At 39.0% G+C, this 18354-nt stretch overlaps 1 protein-coding gene across 4 annotated transcripts in view; it reads left to right on the top strand.

The window, feature by feature from the left end:
• CNPY1 (canopy FGF signaling regulator 1) overlaps positions 1–6454 on the top strand; it is a 67721-nt gene extending 61267 nt beyond the window's left edge. For all 4 annotated transcript variants that reach the window (XM_034759355.1, XM_034759358.1, XM_034759357.1 and 1 more), the window contains 2 exons: positions 1011–1107; positions 6074–6454. In XM_034759355.1, the coding sequence (XP_034615246.1) occupies positions 1011–1107; positions 6074–6111 (135 nt within the window). In that variant the 3' untranslated portion in view covers positions 6112–6454. The remainder of the gene's footprint in view (positions 1–1010; positions 1108–6073) is intronic.
• Positions 6455–18354: the final 11900 nt, after the last annotated feature.

Below are 18354 nucleotides of genomic sequence, written 5' to 3'. Positions count from 1 at the left end.
ATCCATGAAATTAAGCCAGCGTGCACATTTAGTGACTTGCATTTTCACTGAGAAGTAAAGGTAATGGCTGAGTTTCAAAGATGTTGAGTGCTGTGAAATGTTGACTTAAAACAGCTAAAAAATCTTATTCTTGCAATGGCACATTCTAGAGCTAATTTTTCGAGAAATACAAGAGATTTTTTTTGTAGTAGAGTTATGACTTCTTTATTTAAATCAGAGTTTTCCTTAGTGTATATTTTTTTAATTGCAATCCATTTCATGGGGCTTCTACCCTTGTTTAATGATTAAACCATAGTCTGGGCTTTTGGGAAAGTACTTTCTGTCCTTCGTAATATGTGCTCAGGATTGCCAAAAGATAACTGTAGATAATACAGCTCTTCAGAACAAAATGTCTCTTTAGACACACTCCACCAAGACTCTGCCTCAGCAGTAGTGCTGAACCCTGTTCAAAACATCAGAAATCCATTTTCTATAAGTGAAGTCAAATTACTGATAGTCTTTAAAATGTTTAAAACATTGAAAAGAGACCATTTGGTAGATTACTGTCAATTTTGTTATCTGTAGTGAAACCAAAGATGCGTTAGTTTGATCAGAGAGCTCTATTTATCTGCACTTTGTGAATACTAGTGTAATAACATGAAATGGATTAGTATTTAATTTAACTTTTGAGTGACTATTCCATGAATATAGTGACTGACATTGAAAGGTGTTCTTTCAAAAGCAAGTAAAATGTGACCTGTAAATGATTTCTTATCCTAGTTAGTGTATTTTTAAAAAGACAACCAGACAGAGCATATAGTTAAATCTTAAGGAATATTTTGAACATTAACAGGCAATCATTTGTTTGTACAAAACAGGAAGTGCAAACCAAAATAAGGTTCCCCTTTCCACTGTATTACTTTACAGTTCTGGTTTAGCAATCTTGTTTATTTCTTTGCTGGAGTGGTACTGTTTCTGTGTGTAGGTGTATGTGTATATATAATATATATGTTCCTATTTTATTCTTACAGTGTGAAAGTATTATAGAAGAGTATGAAGATGAAATTTTCTCACTTATCGCCCAGGAGGCAGACTATCTAGCTGACAAGCTGTGCAGTGAAAAATCAGGTACTGTGTCTGATGTAACATGTGCTCTCTCTACAGCATTTTTTTCTCCCTCCCCCCACCCCGAAACCTAGTGTACTGCTTTGGGTGCAACAAACCACTTTGGAGGAGAAGTGTTAGCTGAATAAGCAACAGCTCTACATAACTATTTTTAAAATGGTTCTTTTAAAAGAAAGATTTTAACATCTGTTTTTAATTCTTTTGCACAGTTGAATGTAGCATAATTTCAGCATTCCACATCTAATGAAGTGTGTTTTTCTCCTAGTGTTACACGGTCAGCACATTTTTACTCTGTGTATTTGTTTTGCCATCCCAAAGCAAGGAATGAAAATAACCTCTTGCAATAAAACAGAGGGGTGTGTGTGGGGGAGGGTTGGGGGGAACAACCTTTTTATTAAGTTTAGTTGTTTATTGCTCATAGTTCATGTTACAAGCTAGAATTAACATGTAGCCATCAATTTGTGAACAGAACTCTTCATTGACATCAGCTTCAAACTTTAAAACCGCTGGCATGCTATAGACGTTTGTTAGAAAAAATGCATTTAAATACATTGGCATTCCTATGCCAAATATATTCCTCTCAAAAATGTAATGCCTCTTAGAACTTTGAAACTAGGAAAAAATGCCTTGATAAATGACATTTAGTTTATTTATTACGAAAATTCATACATTATGCTATTTGTTGGTCATGTTTTCAATGTGATTTTATTTTATGTAATCATTTTTAAAACCAAGAAGCACATCATTGAATGCACTTAGTATCGTAAAATTATGAATGTGGCGGGACCATCCTTTTTGGATGTGCTTTTTATAGTGAAAAGTGATAGAATATGCATTGAAATATTGATCTTAGAATCAATGTTTGTAATATTAGTATGTGTTTTAAGATTCAAAGTCTTTAATATGTAGCACATACAATAAAAGTACTAAAGTTGATTTGATAGAGGTTAATAGAAATAAGTATATAGAATTTGTTCATGTTAGTGTGTATTTTAACATATGCTGAAAAAGTTCGATCTAGAGGGCTGGAAAAATCCATTATTATAAATTTTAAAGTTCTTTTTATCAGCTATGCAGACAAATCATTTAAAAAATAGAACTTTCCAATAATGTTTCAATTAAAAAAATAATTTATGCTGTAGTTATAGAGCTATATTTGGTCTTAATAATCAGTAGATGAAGAGATTAGCACAAATAATTCTCGAAACACCTCAGCTCCTTCAAAATGCACAGTATTGTTTTTGCTGTTGTGCTTGTTAAAGAGAGAGGCAATTTAGCGGTAAAAATAAAGACCTCGAAAGGACAGTGTAGAAAAACAATAATGAATATGCTTTTTGTAAACAAATAAGTTGGGTAGCTTTCTTCACCTTGCTGGCTATTGTCACAATTGCCTGTAAACCTGGTGTAAAATAACTGTTTTGTACCCCTCTAGATAATAGGCCAAGTTGCACAGAAAATATTTATGCTTAAAACCAACCTATTGTGAAATATCTTTCTTCATTAACAAGATGCCCTAATTTTTTGTACAATCATTTTGTTGGGCTGTTAAACTCGACTGTATGACCATATTTTCTGCATATATTCATTCAACATTATAACTTTGATAAAACAATTCCCTAATTTACAGTGGAAAAGATTCTCATTGTTACATGTTAGTCTTACTCACATGAGCATCCCCATTGAAGTAGGTGACTGTTTACATGAGTAGGGAGAGCAGGGCTTGGAACTTGCGTGACTGAGGAAATATCAAAAATTCTTTGCAGAAGGGGAAAAAGTTTAGTACTCTTTCCTCTTACCAGCAATTAGCACAGACAAATAAGATGCCATTTAATAAGCAAAACAATGCAAATAGTTGCATTGCAAATTCAAGAAGCTGCAAAAACCATAGTCACGCTAAAAAGAAAACCTCTCTAACACTGTGAAGAAATGCAGAGGGAAATAAATTAATCTGCCATTCTTTGTATGATCTGATTTTACAAGGAAAAAAAGTCATTATGTTAAAGGAAAAAGAAAATCGAAAACTCATAAGAAGACTTTTTTTTTAAAAAAGCCACTATGCACAGTTTTTTAAAATTAATTAATATAATAAGCCATGAAAAGGGCTAAAAAGACATTTATTAAACACCAGTGAAATTCAGTGAAAGCAAAATGCCACAAATAATCTTGCCGCTAGCAGCTGGTTGAGGAAAAGTGTGATACCTGAGTGGTAGGAAAATGTCTGTCTGAATTTTCCGTAGAATTTGGCATCAAACTCCTGAGAAAATGAAAATTGCAATTCTCTGAAAATCATTGTGTAAAAATGTGTGCCAAGTATAAAACACTTATATGCAACTTACAAAGGAGTACAGCTGATAAGAATTAAATGTGACTTTTGTAATATTTTGTCTATATTACAATGGTATACTTCATTCATATGTTAAATGAAAGCAATATTATAGACTTATGTTCTTACTGTCAACTTTTGGCGCTTTGCATCCATAGTTGTATGTGTGAATTCAAGATACCATTTTAAACGTTGTGGGTGCAAAAATTATCGTACCAGAGTGACCATCATGGACAAACTTTATATAAAGTTTTGCTATGGGCAAATAATTGATTTTACTGCTATGCATTTCATCTTAAAGGAAAATCAAAATAGTTGGTTTAACCTCCATAATGTTAATTTGTTAAAAGCAAAGGATGTGAATGTGACTTATGCTGGTAACCTATAACAAATGTCCTATTATCAGTATAATCAAATATATCCCTTCTAAACCATGCTAAGGTAAAATATTAAAGGGCACAATATCCTCTCAATGCATAAACATGATGCTGATAGGAGTCATGTGCACACTGAGAAGAAACTACTCACAAGACATGTTTAGTACTTCTTTTTTTAGTCACATCTCTATTCTAGATGTTATATACATGTTCATAATACACTGGTGTTTCTTGTTTGATTTAAAGAATGGAAAAACTTCAGTGCAGTGTTTTAGAAAGATCAAACTGTTTGATATTTGTAACCATAGATCAGTTTTCTGTCACACATATTCTTTGATCACACAAAAAAATCTCTATGCTACCCTTTCCATAGACAAGCAATCAAAAGTGCTTAGACATGCCTTTAGATATTCTACAATTTTTCACATGCCTAAGAGTCTAGGAGTTAGTTCTCAAACATATTACCTTTTTTTTTCCAAGCTACAAACAGGAAGATCAAATTTCTAATTTGACCAATCAAATGATAATGTGTTTGATAAATAAAGTTAGACTGATGTATCCTGAATTAACAAGTGTTGTCCAAAATTTTTCATTCCCTCCCCGCCCCCAACAATGATAATTGTGGAACACTGACATATCAATGGTTTCTAATTCAGATTTTGTACTGAATTATGATAAAGTGCATTTAAACCAATGAGAAATAGGAAACCAGCCAACGGTGGATTATATTAATGTATAGTCTAGTGTCAATTGTTTTATCAGCAGAAAACAATACAAGCACTAGCAGTGAAAGCTATAATTAAAGTAACAGTGAGACTTCTATTAATGCTGCAAAATTATTCTTTTTGGCTGAAATTTTCCATTCTTGGTCTCATCCCAAAGGTGATTTTTAATTATTCATTTACTAATTATGAAATTTTGAGCAGATTCTATTCACCCATTTTTGAGTTATGCAAGGGTGGTGGTGGGGAAACCCTTTTTTCCTTTAAAAAGACTTTTTCTGCAATTGTATTACTCAAACAGTTGTGTTTTGCAAGTTGATACTTTCTAGGTTGCTAGTTCTCACTGAGAACTAAACTCCAGGACAGTTTGCCAAAGCTAAAAAATATTACAGTGATAAGCAATGAAAATACCTGTTTTGTGTATGTGTGGCACGTTAAATTTCCACTAGGTTAAGTGTTATGATACTGTTTACTGGGTTATGAAATAAAGCACATACATTGGTTATATAGATGTGGTATTGTGGTGATATTTCACTGTGGAATTCCATAGTTGCACTGTTTTTTTGTTTGTTTTTGACCATGCAGCAATGGAAATTCACAGTCAATACAGAGACTTGTGTTTTAGGCTCCTTTCCTGCAATGGAATCTGTTAGCACAGACTTCAGTAAGACTTTACAGAGATTGAAGGGTACATGTTGGCAGATCTCATTACAGAATTGGGGCCATAATCTCCTTTTACTTTAAAAAAAATGAATTCAAACCATATTTTAATGTAACCTTAAGGTTACAATTAAACACTCAGAAGTCAGGCAATACACAAATTAAATTTCATATTAACCCGAACACTTCACATTGCATAATAGTGAAATTTTCTACCACGACTAATGTTGCTAAATGTAACTTTGGGACATAATATGCCCAGTTCTACCCTCAGAGATCCACACGTAACTTCAGTCAACTTCAGCGAGTACGTGGAAATAGCTGAAGAACGGATTGAAACCCGTGTATGCAATGTGCTTACACTAAGGTCACTGTGGAAACCTTGGGCATTTCCTGAGTTTGAAGTGTTTAAATATGTATTTCAGTAAAATATGCATCTATGTTTTTGTGATGTGATAATTAAGGAATCTGTATTGCATAGCTCATAAGGGGATAACAGTTGACTTAAAATGAACACACAGATTATTTCATAGCATTTAAAACATTTTGCAAAGATGCCACCCCACATGCGTTTGCATGGATCTTCTTCATACCATGTAACAGACGTGTTGGCCCCTAAAATACTTAAACTTAACATATCTGGAAACCAGGGGGGCAAAGACTGGTAGTTTTACAGTACTTTTTAAAAGGTCTGGTTGCTCTGTGTTAAAGAGGGATGGGTCATCGGTATCCAGGAAAAATACAGGCTTGGTATCAAAGCCTCAGTATTATACTTCAGACACCCACTTGTCACTGGTTTATTGTTATTTATTCAGAAGCTCTGTGCTTTTAACAAAATGTAACTGTTTAAAACATTAGTAATGATATGTAACGCTTTTCCCCCTCAGGTCTTTGTGAAGAATCTGCTACGCACACTGAGCTCTAGCATCGATAAACTATGAATTTTACAGAGCGAAGTAAGATGACAACCACAAAAAAATCTTCCTGTGTAATCAAATAGTGATTCTCTGCCTTTTTTGCCCCTGTAATATCTTTTATTTTTTTACATTGATATTTTTAGATGTGCGTAAGTTCCTGTTTGTTTAATTTTTTTACGTTTTCATATTAAAATATTTAAACTGAAATTTGCATGGTTTTGGCAAGGATCTTAGGTTTAACATGTAATTAATTATTGATCATTTCTATAGGTAAAACAATTGACATCTCAAGATATTCATGCCAGGTGTGTTCATTTTGACAAAACCAATGTCTGATTGTCAAAAAAAAAATGTACTATTTGAGTGTGAAAATTATGGCTCTTGTTTAACTGAAACAAATACCTAATACAATTTCAGTAAACCTGTTATTGTTCTTGTGCATTTGTCCTTTGTTATAACAAATGGTTGATTCCAATGTACTTCCAAGTATACATGAACAAATTTTACTACAAAATAGTTTTGAGTACTTTTTAGCTTCATATTGTCTCTATGGATGAAAGTGAGAATCTTTCCAAATATTTATCCTTTCCCTTATAAATTATATAAGCTAATGAAACACATGATTTCTTTAAAACAAGCCATTCACTTAAAATTTCCAACCTTAAGTTTCAGAACTTTATGTACAATGAAAAGTTGAACAAACATTGAAATATTTAATCTGGTGGCAAAGCACTACTGATGCATGCTGTAAGTGTTCAGAAAGTCTGCAATCAAAAGATATTAAAAAGTGATCTTATTTAACATTAATAATTACTGTAATGGCATTCAGATTTTAAACCAGCTTTTCAAATGGAGAAAGATGAAAGTACTCTTAATATACTCCACACAGGTAAAATGCATCTAGTCATTTGTTTTTAGTGCAAGGTATTTACTAACTAACACAAAGTATTTATTTATATTTCCCAATATTTTATAATAAAATTGTCTAGTCCAGTAGCTATGGGATATATTAATAATCTAGCTATCAAAATCTTTGTTCACTGTCTGAAAAATTCTGCTTAAAGTTATTTGTCTTTGATTATTAAAAATACATGAGCGCATTGTGCAGTCGTTCCACATACAGAACACCAATGGTTGTAAATTGGAGTTTAGTGTGTGGAATATTCCCAATAGGACTCTGTATGTGAATATTTGGTTAGGTCTCAAATATCCTGTGAAAATATTATATTGAAAGACTGAACAACTTAGTTGTGTTTTAAGATTACCAGGATAGCTCATCCAAAACATTATGAAGGTTCAGTAGAATGTTCAGAGCAAAAAGAGATTGGTTTAACCTAAAAAGAGTTCTTAAAAATTTATGTCACCATAGTTGCAATTTGACTACCATCTAAGGTATATAAACTGACATACAGTATTATGCAAACAAATCATGCATACTGACTAAAAGAAAGTATTAGTATGTTGTATGATTTAATGTTCTTTAAAAGTGTTATACTTTTTTTTTAAATGTGAAATATTTTCTGCCATCTCCTGTTGACAGTCCAGTGAAATAGAACAGATTAGCACGAGTTACAGTTTGAATACAGCAAAGCAATAATACTATGTAAAAGGGAAACATTTTCCATAGTTAAAGAACATTTCTCATTTTTCAATAATATAGTTGAACTATAAGCTTGCATGTATATATAAACATTCCATCGAGAGCAAAAAAGTTACATTAAACTTTAAACTACATTTCTATTACATTATTTAACAAAAGTGCAAAATTGGTCAACTTTTACCAAGTGGAGGACATGATAAACTGATTTGCTTAGCAAACACTCTGAATATGAACCATAAACAGTTAGGTTTCCAGTTAGTTTCATTTAGACTCATACAGTAGGAAAAGGCCATCTAGCCATATTTAAGTATAAAATTAAATTGAAAGGGTCGAATTCCTCCCATGTTTACACTCCATGCAATCCTATTGATTTTTTTGAGAGGATGGTAAGGGCAGAATTTGGTTCCAAGTGTATTATTAAAAAGAAATGTATTAATATGTTATAATAAAGAGACACGCAGTCCATGTGGAATCTCATCTATTTAAAAAAAATAGTCAGAAGTGGTTTCAAATAGTACCTCTTAGCTGCCCTGCCAGTTTGGGGGATTTGACAATCACAGTTTCCTCTCTCTTAAATAAATAAATTAAGAATTTATTTTTCTCTCCATTACTGTGTGAAAGACCCATACAAAAAACAAAGGAAACTGATTATACAGGAGAACCAAACCAACTGATTAGGTATTTGACAGCACTTTTTTTTTAAAATAAAGTAAACAAATTGGGGGATGGAATAGAGGAAATATTTTCCTCAAATCTTTCTCAGTTACATTAATCGTAGGTGTTGCTTGTAATAAATATTTTCAGACTTTTTTTCCATGCCCCTTTAAAACAGTGATGCTGTGTTATACTTTCTTGCCTAAGCGCTGAGAATCTTTTGTGATAGTGCCGTGTACTTACAGGATATGAATGAAATTCTGACTATCCGTCTGGGGTGGTTTACTATTCATCGACGGCCATATGCCGTCTTCAATCCTTGCATACAACCACTGAGGTCAGTGTGATTTCTGCTGCATCTAGAAGGTAGTACCAGTATATGGCCCTTCAGTAAAGAATCTTTCTGCACATTTGCACCTGTTTTTATATTTCACAGTGAAAACAATATTGGGAGCCTTTCATATCGATACTTTAGTATGTTGGTTATAAAATGTAGGCCAGAGTCACCACCACATCACTCCAGTTTTACGCCAGCATAACTCCATTGAAATCAGTCCAGTTGCTCTACTATAAAAATGGAGTAACACAGTAGTGGATCACACCCAATATCTTCTGTGACCAGCTTGGAAAAGACTTGTGTGTGAATTTTCATCTCATGTTAGTACTGTTTTGTTACTGCAATTACTATGTACTGAGAAATGTACTTAATCTTTGAGGCTCTCTCTAAAGCATCTTAATTATTGTTCAGTGAGAAGTGTTGTGCCTAATAAAATACTGCATGCATTTTACCTTTTATAAATTAACAGATTCTGTAAAAGACATCCTGGGTGTACTTGGGATTCCAACTATCTAGGTATTTATATCACACTGCTCACCATGATATCTGAGTGCCAAGTGAAATATTGCTGCTTAGTTAATAGTTAGCTAATAAAAAGTAATCCACTGTTATAAATAGAAATTTTGGTATACAGCTCTGATAGGTTCTTACTTTTCCAATACATGAATATTCACTCAAAACTCAGGGGAAATGGAATCAGGATACATTTCTTTTTTAAACCCTATTCCATCCTTATTTATGCCATCCTACAGTCATGAAGTCAGTGGGTTTTACCAGTATAACTGCATGAAGAATCTGGCCCCTTATTAGTTCAACAAAAACATAGAGATTGTTTGGAAGAATCCAGGGCCAGTTTCTCAGCTAGTGTAATTGAGGGTAGTTCTACTGACTTCAAATGGCTCTATGTCCATTTGACCCAACTGGGGTTCTGGGCCCCAAGTTTTTGTTAAAGTGATGGTGACACCATTAAAATTATGCATTTACTTTTGAATGGTTTATTTCATTCTCCATGCCAAGTCTACCAGGCAAAGAACCAATTTGCAGTGACAGATTTTAGTTTTAATGTGGATTACTGTTTGCTAGGAATGAGCTGAAACCACTACATTCATTTCACTTAGGAATGGAAAGTGGAATTGAACCAAGGTGCCAAATGGGAAAGATCAATACGTTATTTACTAAGATAAGCCCTAAAAACAAGGCTGTTCAATAACTAGTCATATTTTCTATTCATATTTTTCTCTGTGGTCTGACATTTGTTTACACATATGATAGCTTCATCAAAATACACTTTTAGAAAATGCTTATTAGTCTGCAGTATTTTGGTATTTTATTGACATAAGGTGTAATTATGTCAAAATATTCTGAGCAAAATATTAACTTGTGTGGTATTCCTAACGCACATTAAGTTTATCACAAATTAGGGCATCCAAATCTAAATTTAATTAAATGCTATTAATGGCTCTTACATAGTGAGCTGTATGAAATGCTCTGCAATTATATTATACACATTCCTATGCAGCATATTTTGTTATGGTAGCTAAGTAGATAATTAGTATTAAGATTATTCAGTTGCTAGATAGCTTAAACTATGTTAGTCTCTAATAACTGCTCCTACATTTATATGCTGCTGTTGAAGGTAAATCCAGATATACATCAAGTAAGATTACTTGAATTACACCACTGAGCCAGGTAAGGTGCGCACTGTTCAGAATTGTAGCTTTCACCTGGGGGAGGAGGGGAGGGAATAGCAGACAATCTTTTCCCAAGAGGTTAGAAAAGGGCATGAGAGGAAAAATGATCAAATTATCTTGGTATGTTCTTCTATTGTGAGCAAAGTGTAAATTTAAAAAAATAATATATACCCCGAAGTGTCTAATCCAGGACATCGTGGGATCATACAAAAGATGCAGGGGGGCTTTCAGTAAGGAGAGAGCAAGTGGGTTAGACAATAAATACAAGATGGAGTTGCTACACTTAATGGCTTTCATGGACCTAAATGCCTGAGCAGTGTTGTAGGATCACATATTGCTGTAAAAATGTTGATTAACAGCAGAATTGTGCATAATACAACCTAGGTTAATACAATGACTTTCTTGAGGAGCATCTCAAGAAGGCTTTGTGTTTAAAATAACAATTCACAAAGCTCATTTAAACTGATTGAAAAGCTTTTGAAAACAAGGATGTCTTCATGCCTTTAAACATATTTACAGAATTGTCTGGTCTAATGGCACTCAGCAATGAATTCCATAGCCTTCAGGAGCAATTGATAAAGAGTCTGGTAACTGCCTGCTCCAATCTACTTCGGGGAATGTTAATAAACGGGTACCTAAGGAATCTTAGGTGTGTGCTGTGGAATACAGGGAGCTAAATGTCAGCTAATTAAGCAGAGCTGAGACCATGAAGGATCCTGTGAGTTAAAAGTTAAATATTAATATCAGTTTCAAACTTTATGAGAAGCTGGCTTAGTGGCAGAGGAGCAGATGGGATGTATATCCAGCATGTTCATGACATTTTATATTGCTAGCTAACCTTGCAGCAGCATTCTAAACCAGCTGAAGTTTTCTTAGCCCACATTCTGGAAGAGCAGCCAATAAAGAATTATAACAACCCTTGAGGTGACATGGGCATTAATGAAGAAAGAAAGAAAAAATTTCAAGATGGCTGTTTCTCAAGTGGTAAAAATTCTTCACTCTCATTTTAAATGCGATGTGAAGGAAAGGTGAGAGTTCAGAATGACTTAGTACCTAGCAGGGACTGAATACTAGTGTCTATATTTGGCTTTTTTCTTCTTTTTTTGTGTGAGAGAGGGAGTTGATCAATTGCATTTTCTGCTAATGAGAACCTCTGGTCTATTGGAATTGAACTCCAGCCAGTTTTGATGTCACATAAGCATTGAAGCAGCACAGAGATGCCACTGCTCAGATCTGTGGTGAGGGCCAAATAAACCTAAAACACTGTCAACTGTTTAGGAATAAACACCCAATTACAGCAACTTACTATTTAATAGAGCCAAATATAGGCAAATAGTTTTCAGTGTGAATTTGGGACACACAAAAATGGGGGGATAATAGCTGACTTGAGCCATGTAAAATAAAGGAGAAGCACTGTGTAAAGTTTCTCACGCAATAACCAAAATATCTCATGTCTAATGTGCATAATATATGCTCTTGTCATCATTATTAATTGTATTACAGTAGCGACTATAGGTTCTATCCAGAATCAGGACCTCCTTGTGCTTGGGTAAGAGATGAGCCCAGTCCCAAAAAGTTTACAATCTCAATAGACAATGAAAAGGTGGGAATACTAGTATTTTCAGAGCTAGGGAACTTAGAGAGATTAAGTGACTTCCCTGAAGTCACAAGCAAAGCTGGGAATTGAACCCAGGACTTGTGGGACTTGTCTGCACTACAGATATTACAGCAGCACAGCTATGGTGCTGCGGCTGTGTCCTATAGCGCTCTAGTGTAGACACTTGCTACAGCAAAGGAGGGGTTTTTCCATTGCTGTATTTAATCCGCTCCCTCCGGAGGTGGTAGCTATGTTGACAGGAAAATTTGTCCGTCGACCTAGTGGTGTCTATGCTGGGGCTTAACTACATCTTTTCACACCCCTAAGTGATGTAGCTAGGTTTAGGTGTAAACCAGGCCGTAGTCTTGAGCCTTAACCACACAACTAGGGTTGCCAGGTGTTTGGTATTCAACCAGAATGCCCGGTCGAAAAGGGACCCTGCAGCTCCGGTCAGCACCGCTGGCTGGGCCGTTAAAGGTCTGGTCGGCAGCATAGCGAGGCTAAGGCAGGTTCTCTCCCTGCCCTGGCTCCTTGCAGCTCCCGGCATGTCCCTGCGGCCCCTATGCACTGGGGCGATCAGGGAAGCTCCATGTGCTGCCCCTGCCCCCAGTGCCAGCTCTGCAGCTCCCATTGGCCAGGAACAGTAGCCAATGGGAGCTGTGGGGGCAGCGCCTGTGGGCGCAGGCAGCACGCATGATGTAGAGTCACCTGGCCATACCTCCGTGTAGTGACCAGACATGCCAGCCACTTCTGGGAGCAGCGCAGAGCCAGGGCAGGCAGGGAGCCTGCCTTAGCACTGCTGTGCCACTGACCAGGAGCCATCTGAGGTAAGCGCTACCCGGCTGGAGCCTGCACCCTGACCCCCCTCCCGCAACCCAACTCCTTGCCCCAGGTCAGAACCCCCTCCCATACTGTAACTCCCTCCCAGGTGCCACACTCCCCATCTGCACCCCAACTCTCTGCCCCAGGTTGGAACCCCCTCCTACACCCAAAATCCCTCCTGGAGCCAGCACCCCAAACCCCCTCCCACACCCCAACCTTCTACCCCAGCCCTGAGCCCCCTCCTCCATCCAAACTCCCTCCTGGAGCCTGCACCCAACACCCCCCTCCTGTACCCCAACCCCCTGCCCCAGCCCTGAGCCCACTCCCGCACTCCAAACCCCTTGGCCCCGGACCGGAGCCCCCTCCTGCACCCCAAACCCCTCAGCCCCAGCCCAGAGCCCTCATCCCCTCCCGCACTCCAACCCTCTGCCCCAGCCCAGTGAAAGTGAGTGAGGGTGTGGGAGAGCAAGCAACTGATGGACGAGGGCTGGAGTGAGTGGGGCCTCAGAGAAGGGGCAGGGCAGAGGCAGGGCCTCGGGGAAGGGGCAGGGCGGGGAGGGCAATGGTGTTTGGTTTTGTGCAATTTGAAAGTTGGCAACCCTACACCCAACCATCCTTCCTTTCCTAAACAGAGGATGTGAATTACATGGCTTTGTCTTTTAGACAAACATTCACTTAAGATCAAGAGCAGCTACCAACTGTAAGTTCACCGCTACCCAGGAAGTCAAGGGCTGGTGTTTTAACTTGCTTTACCACTCTGGGGTATGTCTCAGTGGTCAAACAGTATCCTACATCCTAGCGGGGCTTTTCAAGTGTGTTATAGGAACACATTTGAAACTGTGTTAGCTGGCTGTATTATAGCCTAGGCTCTCCCTATATGAAAAGACAGGACTCCAAACATGTTTACTTGCATTTTAATGGGGTATTTCAATTGTGCTTAAGCTAACATGGTTATCAGTGGGGAGCACACCCCCATCAAGACAGGGTTCTAGGCTCCTCTGGAAGCTAAACAAGAGCCAGTATCATTCACAATCCATGAAATGCATGACTGTTGCTAGTGTGTTTGAAGGTTTTGTCTGACGCATTCAGATAGCTACGAGAACTGATAGGAGAGGTACAGATAAAGCCCCACTCTTGGCAAGCCAAAGGAGGGCTGCTTTCAATGCCCACTTAAAATTGTTTTCTGTGTGCAGGTTTGTCCTTGGCATGTAGGATATGGTTTTTCTCTCAATGTTGTAGTGCCCTTGAGCAGTGCTGTCCTCCATTTGGCTCAGTCAATATGGATCCCTGAGGAACAACACCACAGTTATCCTGTTAGGCTCAGACAAAGCATCGGCTAACAAAGGAAACAGAGTCTGAGCAGATTTTATGTTTAAACTGATGCATGCAAAGAGAGCACCAGAAAGCCCTGTGTGAGCCCCCAGGTGCTTTGTACTTAGATTGCTGAAGGTAGAGGGAGATAAGGTCATGCTTCATATTAGGCTTTGAAAATGAATACACTCAAGTCTCTGAGTCCCCCTCCTAATTCCCCCCTTTCGCCAAATTTTCAGAATATAAAACTGAGCTGTCTCAGGTTGGTAGACCTTGTTGGTCCAAAGATCTTCCTCTGTCCAATCCCATGGCTTTAATTCTAGTCCATCAAATCCCTGCTCCCCACCGTGCCCTGCCCCATTCCTCTACAACCCCCAGAAAACAGCAGCCTGACACTTCTCCCTCGAATTTCTTGGTTTACAGACATCCCGAATCAGTGGGTCTGGCATCTGGCTGCTTACTAAGTATGAACTGTGGTAACTCCCCCCTCGGCAGCTCAACAGTGGAACCAAGATAAAAATGTAAGAGGTGGGAGAACAATAAAGTGTCCATACAGTTCTGGAGATGGGAATTGGCCCTTTTTTTAAGGCCTGGGTTTGTAAGCCCACCCTAGGCCATTGGAGAAATTCAAGAGTTTTGGAGGCTTGTGGCCCCAGGTCATCTTTATATAATCCATAGCATTTATCTTATGCTTTTTCATCTGAGGCTAATAAAGCACTTTACAAAGATGGAGAAACCGAGGCACGCAAAGGCAGAGTCACACCGTGATTCAGTGGAAGAAATGAGAATATAACCCATGTCTCCTGACTCCTAGTCTAGTGCCCTATCTACTGCACCACATTGCTTAAAATGACTTCGCCGGGATGATGCACACATTCATGGCCTCCAGGTTTGATTATTACAATGTTCTGTACCTGGGTTTGATCAGAACACAGCACCCCATCTGCTCAGCAGTACAGGCAGCCAGAAGTACATTAGCCCTGTGAAACTCTTCCTTTACTGGTTCCCTGCACAATGCTACATCAAATTCAAGACTTCAGTCCTCCTCTTTCAAAGTCCTTGATAGGACTGGCCCAAGTTACCTGGAGGCCACTCCATCCATCATTAACTCTGTGACTCTGTGTGACAGTTAATGGCATTGTACAACTACATGGTTTGTCTGATTCCACTCCTAATATTTTATCCAAACTGTTTGGTTCCCATTGTCTTTCCCATAGTTTTGCTTCTGTTGGCCTGTGGCGGGCTCTTAAGTGCTCAGGCTGCAAACTGTGTCTATGCTGCAATGCCTGACACAGATCAGCACGTCTGCTGCCTTTTGTTTTTAGAAGAGGGACATACACTGAAGGCCTGTGTATACTTTGCACCTCAAGCCTGCAAAGTATGAGAAAGCTGCAGCTTTTCCTGACGGAGGAGGTTCTTCAGGCACAGTTGCTGAGTCTGCTCCCACTTTCAGGCAGTTTTCTCAAGAGTTTCTGCACCAATAGCTACCTCAATGAAGCGGCTGTTAAATAGACTCAGAGGAGTTGAAGACGTGACTTAGATCCAGCACAGATCCAAGTGAGAGTGAGGCCTTGTCTACACTACAGGAAAGTTACCCGACAATCAAAAACTGGTATAATTATATTTCATGTTCACACAATGCTCCTTCTGTTGGCAGAGCGAGTCCACAGTTGGTGCTCTAGCATTGACAGTGAGAGCAGTGCACTGTGGGTAGCTATCCCGCTTTGCTACTTGCCACCTTCTGCAGCTAGGAGTGGTAGAAAGGCAGAGTGGATCACAGCGCATCATGGGTGTGGGCTCAATGTCCCGTGATGCAGTTTTCTCCATGCCAGCATTCCATGGGCTTCCGACTGCGTTTTGCATCATTTTTCAATGACCCCTGTTTACTGTGCACCCACCATCTCTGTCCAAAAGGATGGCTCCTGTACTGCTCTCTACTGTTGTGGTCACTGTTATGAACACATCGCGTTCAGTCCTGCAGTATATCATGAGCTCCCAATCTGAACAGGAATCAGAGGTGCCTGCCCTGCTGTGTGCCATGGAATGAAACAACACCAGATTACTTTTGGCATTCACGGAGCAGCTGAACATGATGGACTGTCACTTTTGGACTCGGAAAACAAGCACTGAGTGGTGGGATTGCATCATTATGTAGGTCTGGGATGATGACCACCGGCTGCAGAACTTTCAGATGTGGAAAGCCACCTTCCTGGAACTGTGTGCAGAGCTCACCCCAGCACTGTGGTGCAAGGAGACCAAAATGAGAGCTGCCCTCTCAGTGGAGAAGCGTGTGGCCATTGCTGTGTGGAAGCTGGTGACGCCATACTGCTACCTATCGGTTGCGAATCAGCTTAGAGTCAGGAAGATGACTGTTGGGGCTACAGTGATGCAAGCATGCAGGGCCATTAATTGCATCCTGCTATGAAGGACTGACTCTTGGCAATGTGTATGAAATTATGGATGACTTTGTGGAAATGGGATTCCCTATCTGCAGAGGGGTGATAGATGGCATGCATATTCCAATTTTGGCCCCAGTCCACCTTGTGACGGAGTACCTCAATAGCAAGGGTTACTCCTCTATGGTACTGCAGGTACTTATTCATAGATTCATAGATTCTAGGACTGGAAGGGACTTCGAGAGGTCATCGAGTCCAGTCCCCTGCCCTCATGGCAGGACAAATACTGTCTAGACCATCCCTGATAGACATTTATCTAACCTACTCTTAAATATCTCCAGAGATGGAGATTCCACAACCTCCCTAGGCAATCCATTCCAGTATTTAACCACCCTGACAGTTAGGAACTTTTTCCTAATGTCCAACCTAAACCTCCCTTGCTGCAGTTTAAGCCCATTGCTTCTTGTTCTATCCTTAGAGGCTAAGGTGAACAAGTTTTCTCCCTCCTCCTTATGACACCCTTTTAGATACCTTTAGATACCATGTCCCCTTCTCAGTCTTCTCTTTTCCAAACTAAACAAACCCAATTCTTTCAGCCTTCCTTCATAGGTCATGTTCTCAAGACCTTTAATCATTCTTGTTGCTCTTCTCTGGACCCTCTCCAATTTCTCCACATCTTTCTTGAAATGCGGTACCCAGAACTGAACACAATACTCTAGTTGAGGTCTAACCAGCACAGAGTAGAGCGGAAGAATGACTTCTGGTGTCTTGCTCACAACACACCTGTTAATGCATCCCAGAATCATTTTTGCTTTTTTTGCAACAGCATCACACTGTTGACTCATATTTAGCTTGTGGTCCACTATAACCCATAGATCCCTTTCTGCCATCCTCCTTCCTAGACAGTCTCTTCCCATTCTGTATGTGTGAAACTGATTGTTCCTTCCTAAGTGGAGCACTTTGCATTTGTCTTTGTTAAACTTCATCCTGTTTACCTCAGACCATTTCTCCAATTTGTCCAGATCCTTTTGAATTATGACCCTATCCTCCAAAGCAGTTGCAATCCCTCCCAGTTTGGTATCATCTGCAAACTTAATAAGCCTACTTTCTATGTCAATATCTAAGTTGTTGATGAAGATATTGAACAGAGCTGGTCCCAAAACAGACCCCTGCGGAACCACACTTGTTATACCTTTCCAGCAGGATTGGGAACCATTCATAACTACTCTCTGAGTATGGTTATCCAGCCAGTTATGCACCCACCTTATAGTAGGGTCATCGTGGGTGTTTCACTGACATTAACACTGGGTGGTCCGAGAAGGTGCATGACGCACACCTCTTCAGGAACACTGGCCTGTACAGAAAGCTCCAAGCAGGGATTTTCTTTCAAGACCAGAAGATTCCAGTGGGGGATGTTGAAATGCCCATAGGGATCCTGGGAGACCCAGTGTACCCCTTACTTCCATGGCTCATGAAGCCTTACATGGGAAACCTGGACAGCAGCAAGAAGCGCTTCAACAATAGGCTGAGCAGGTGCAGAATGACCGCTGAATGTACCTTTGGCAGATTAAAAGCACACTGGTACTGCCTTTATGGCAGTTTAGACCTAAATAAGGAAAATATTCCTGTGGTCATAGCAGCCTGCTGCGCACTCCATAGTATTTGTGGGGCTAAGGGTGAAAAGTTGCCCCTGGGGTAGAGTGTGGCGGTGGATCATCTGGCTGCTGAAGTTGAGCAGACATATACCAGGACTCTTAGAGGGGCACAATGGGGGGCTATTCAAATCAGGGAGACTTTAAGGCAACATTTTGACAATGAGCACCAGTAATGTGTCTTTCTATAC

This window comes from Trachemys scripta, chromosome 2 (genome assembly GCF_013100865.1).
Source record: "Trachemys scripta elegans isolate TJP31775 chromosome 2, CAS_Tse_1.0, whole genome shotgun sequence".
NCBI classification, from domain to species: Eukaryota; Metazoa; Chordata; order Testudines; family Emydidae; genus Trachemys; species Trachemys scripta.
This window is presented reverse-complemented; position numbering and strand designations above follow the sequence as displayed.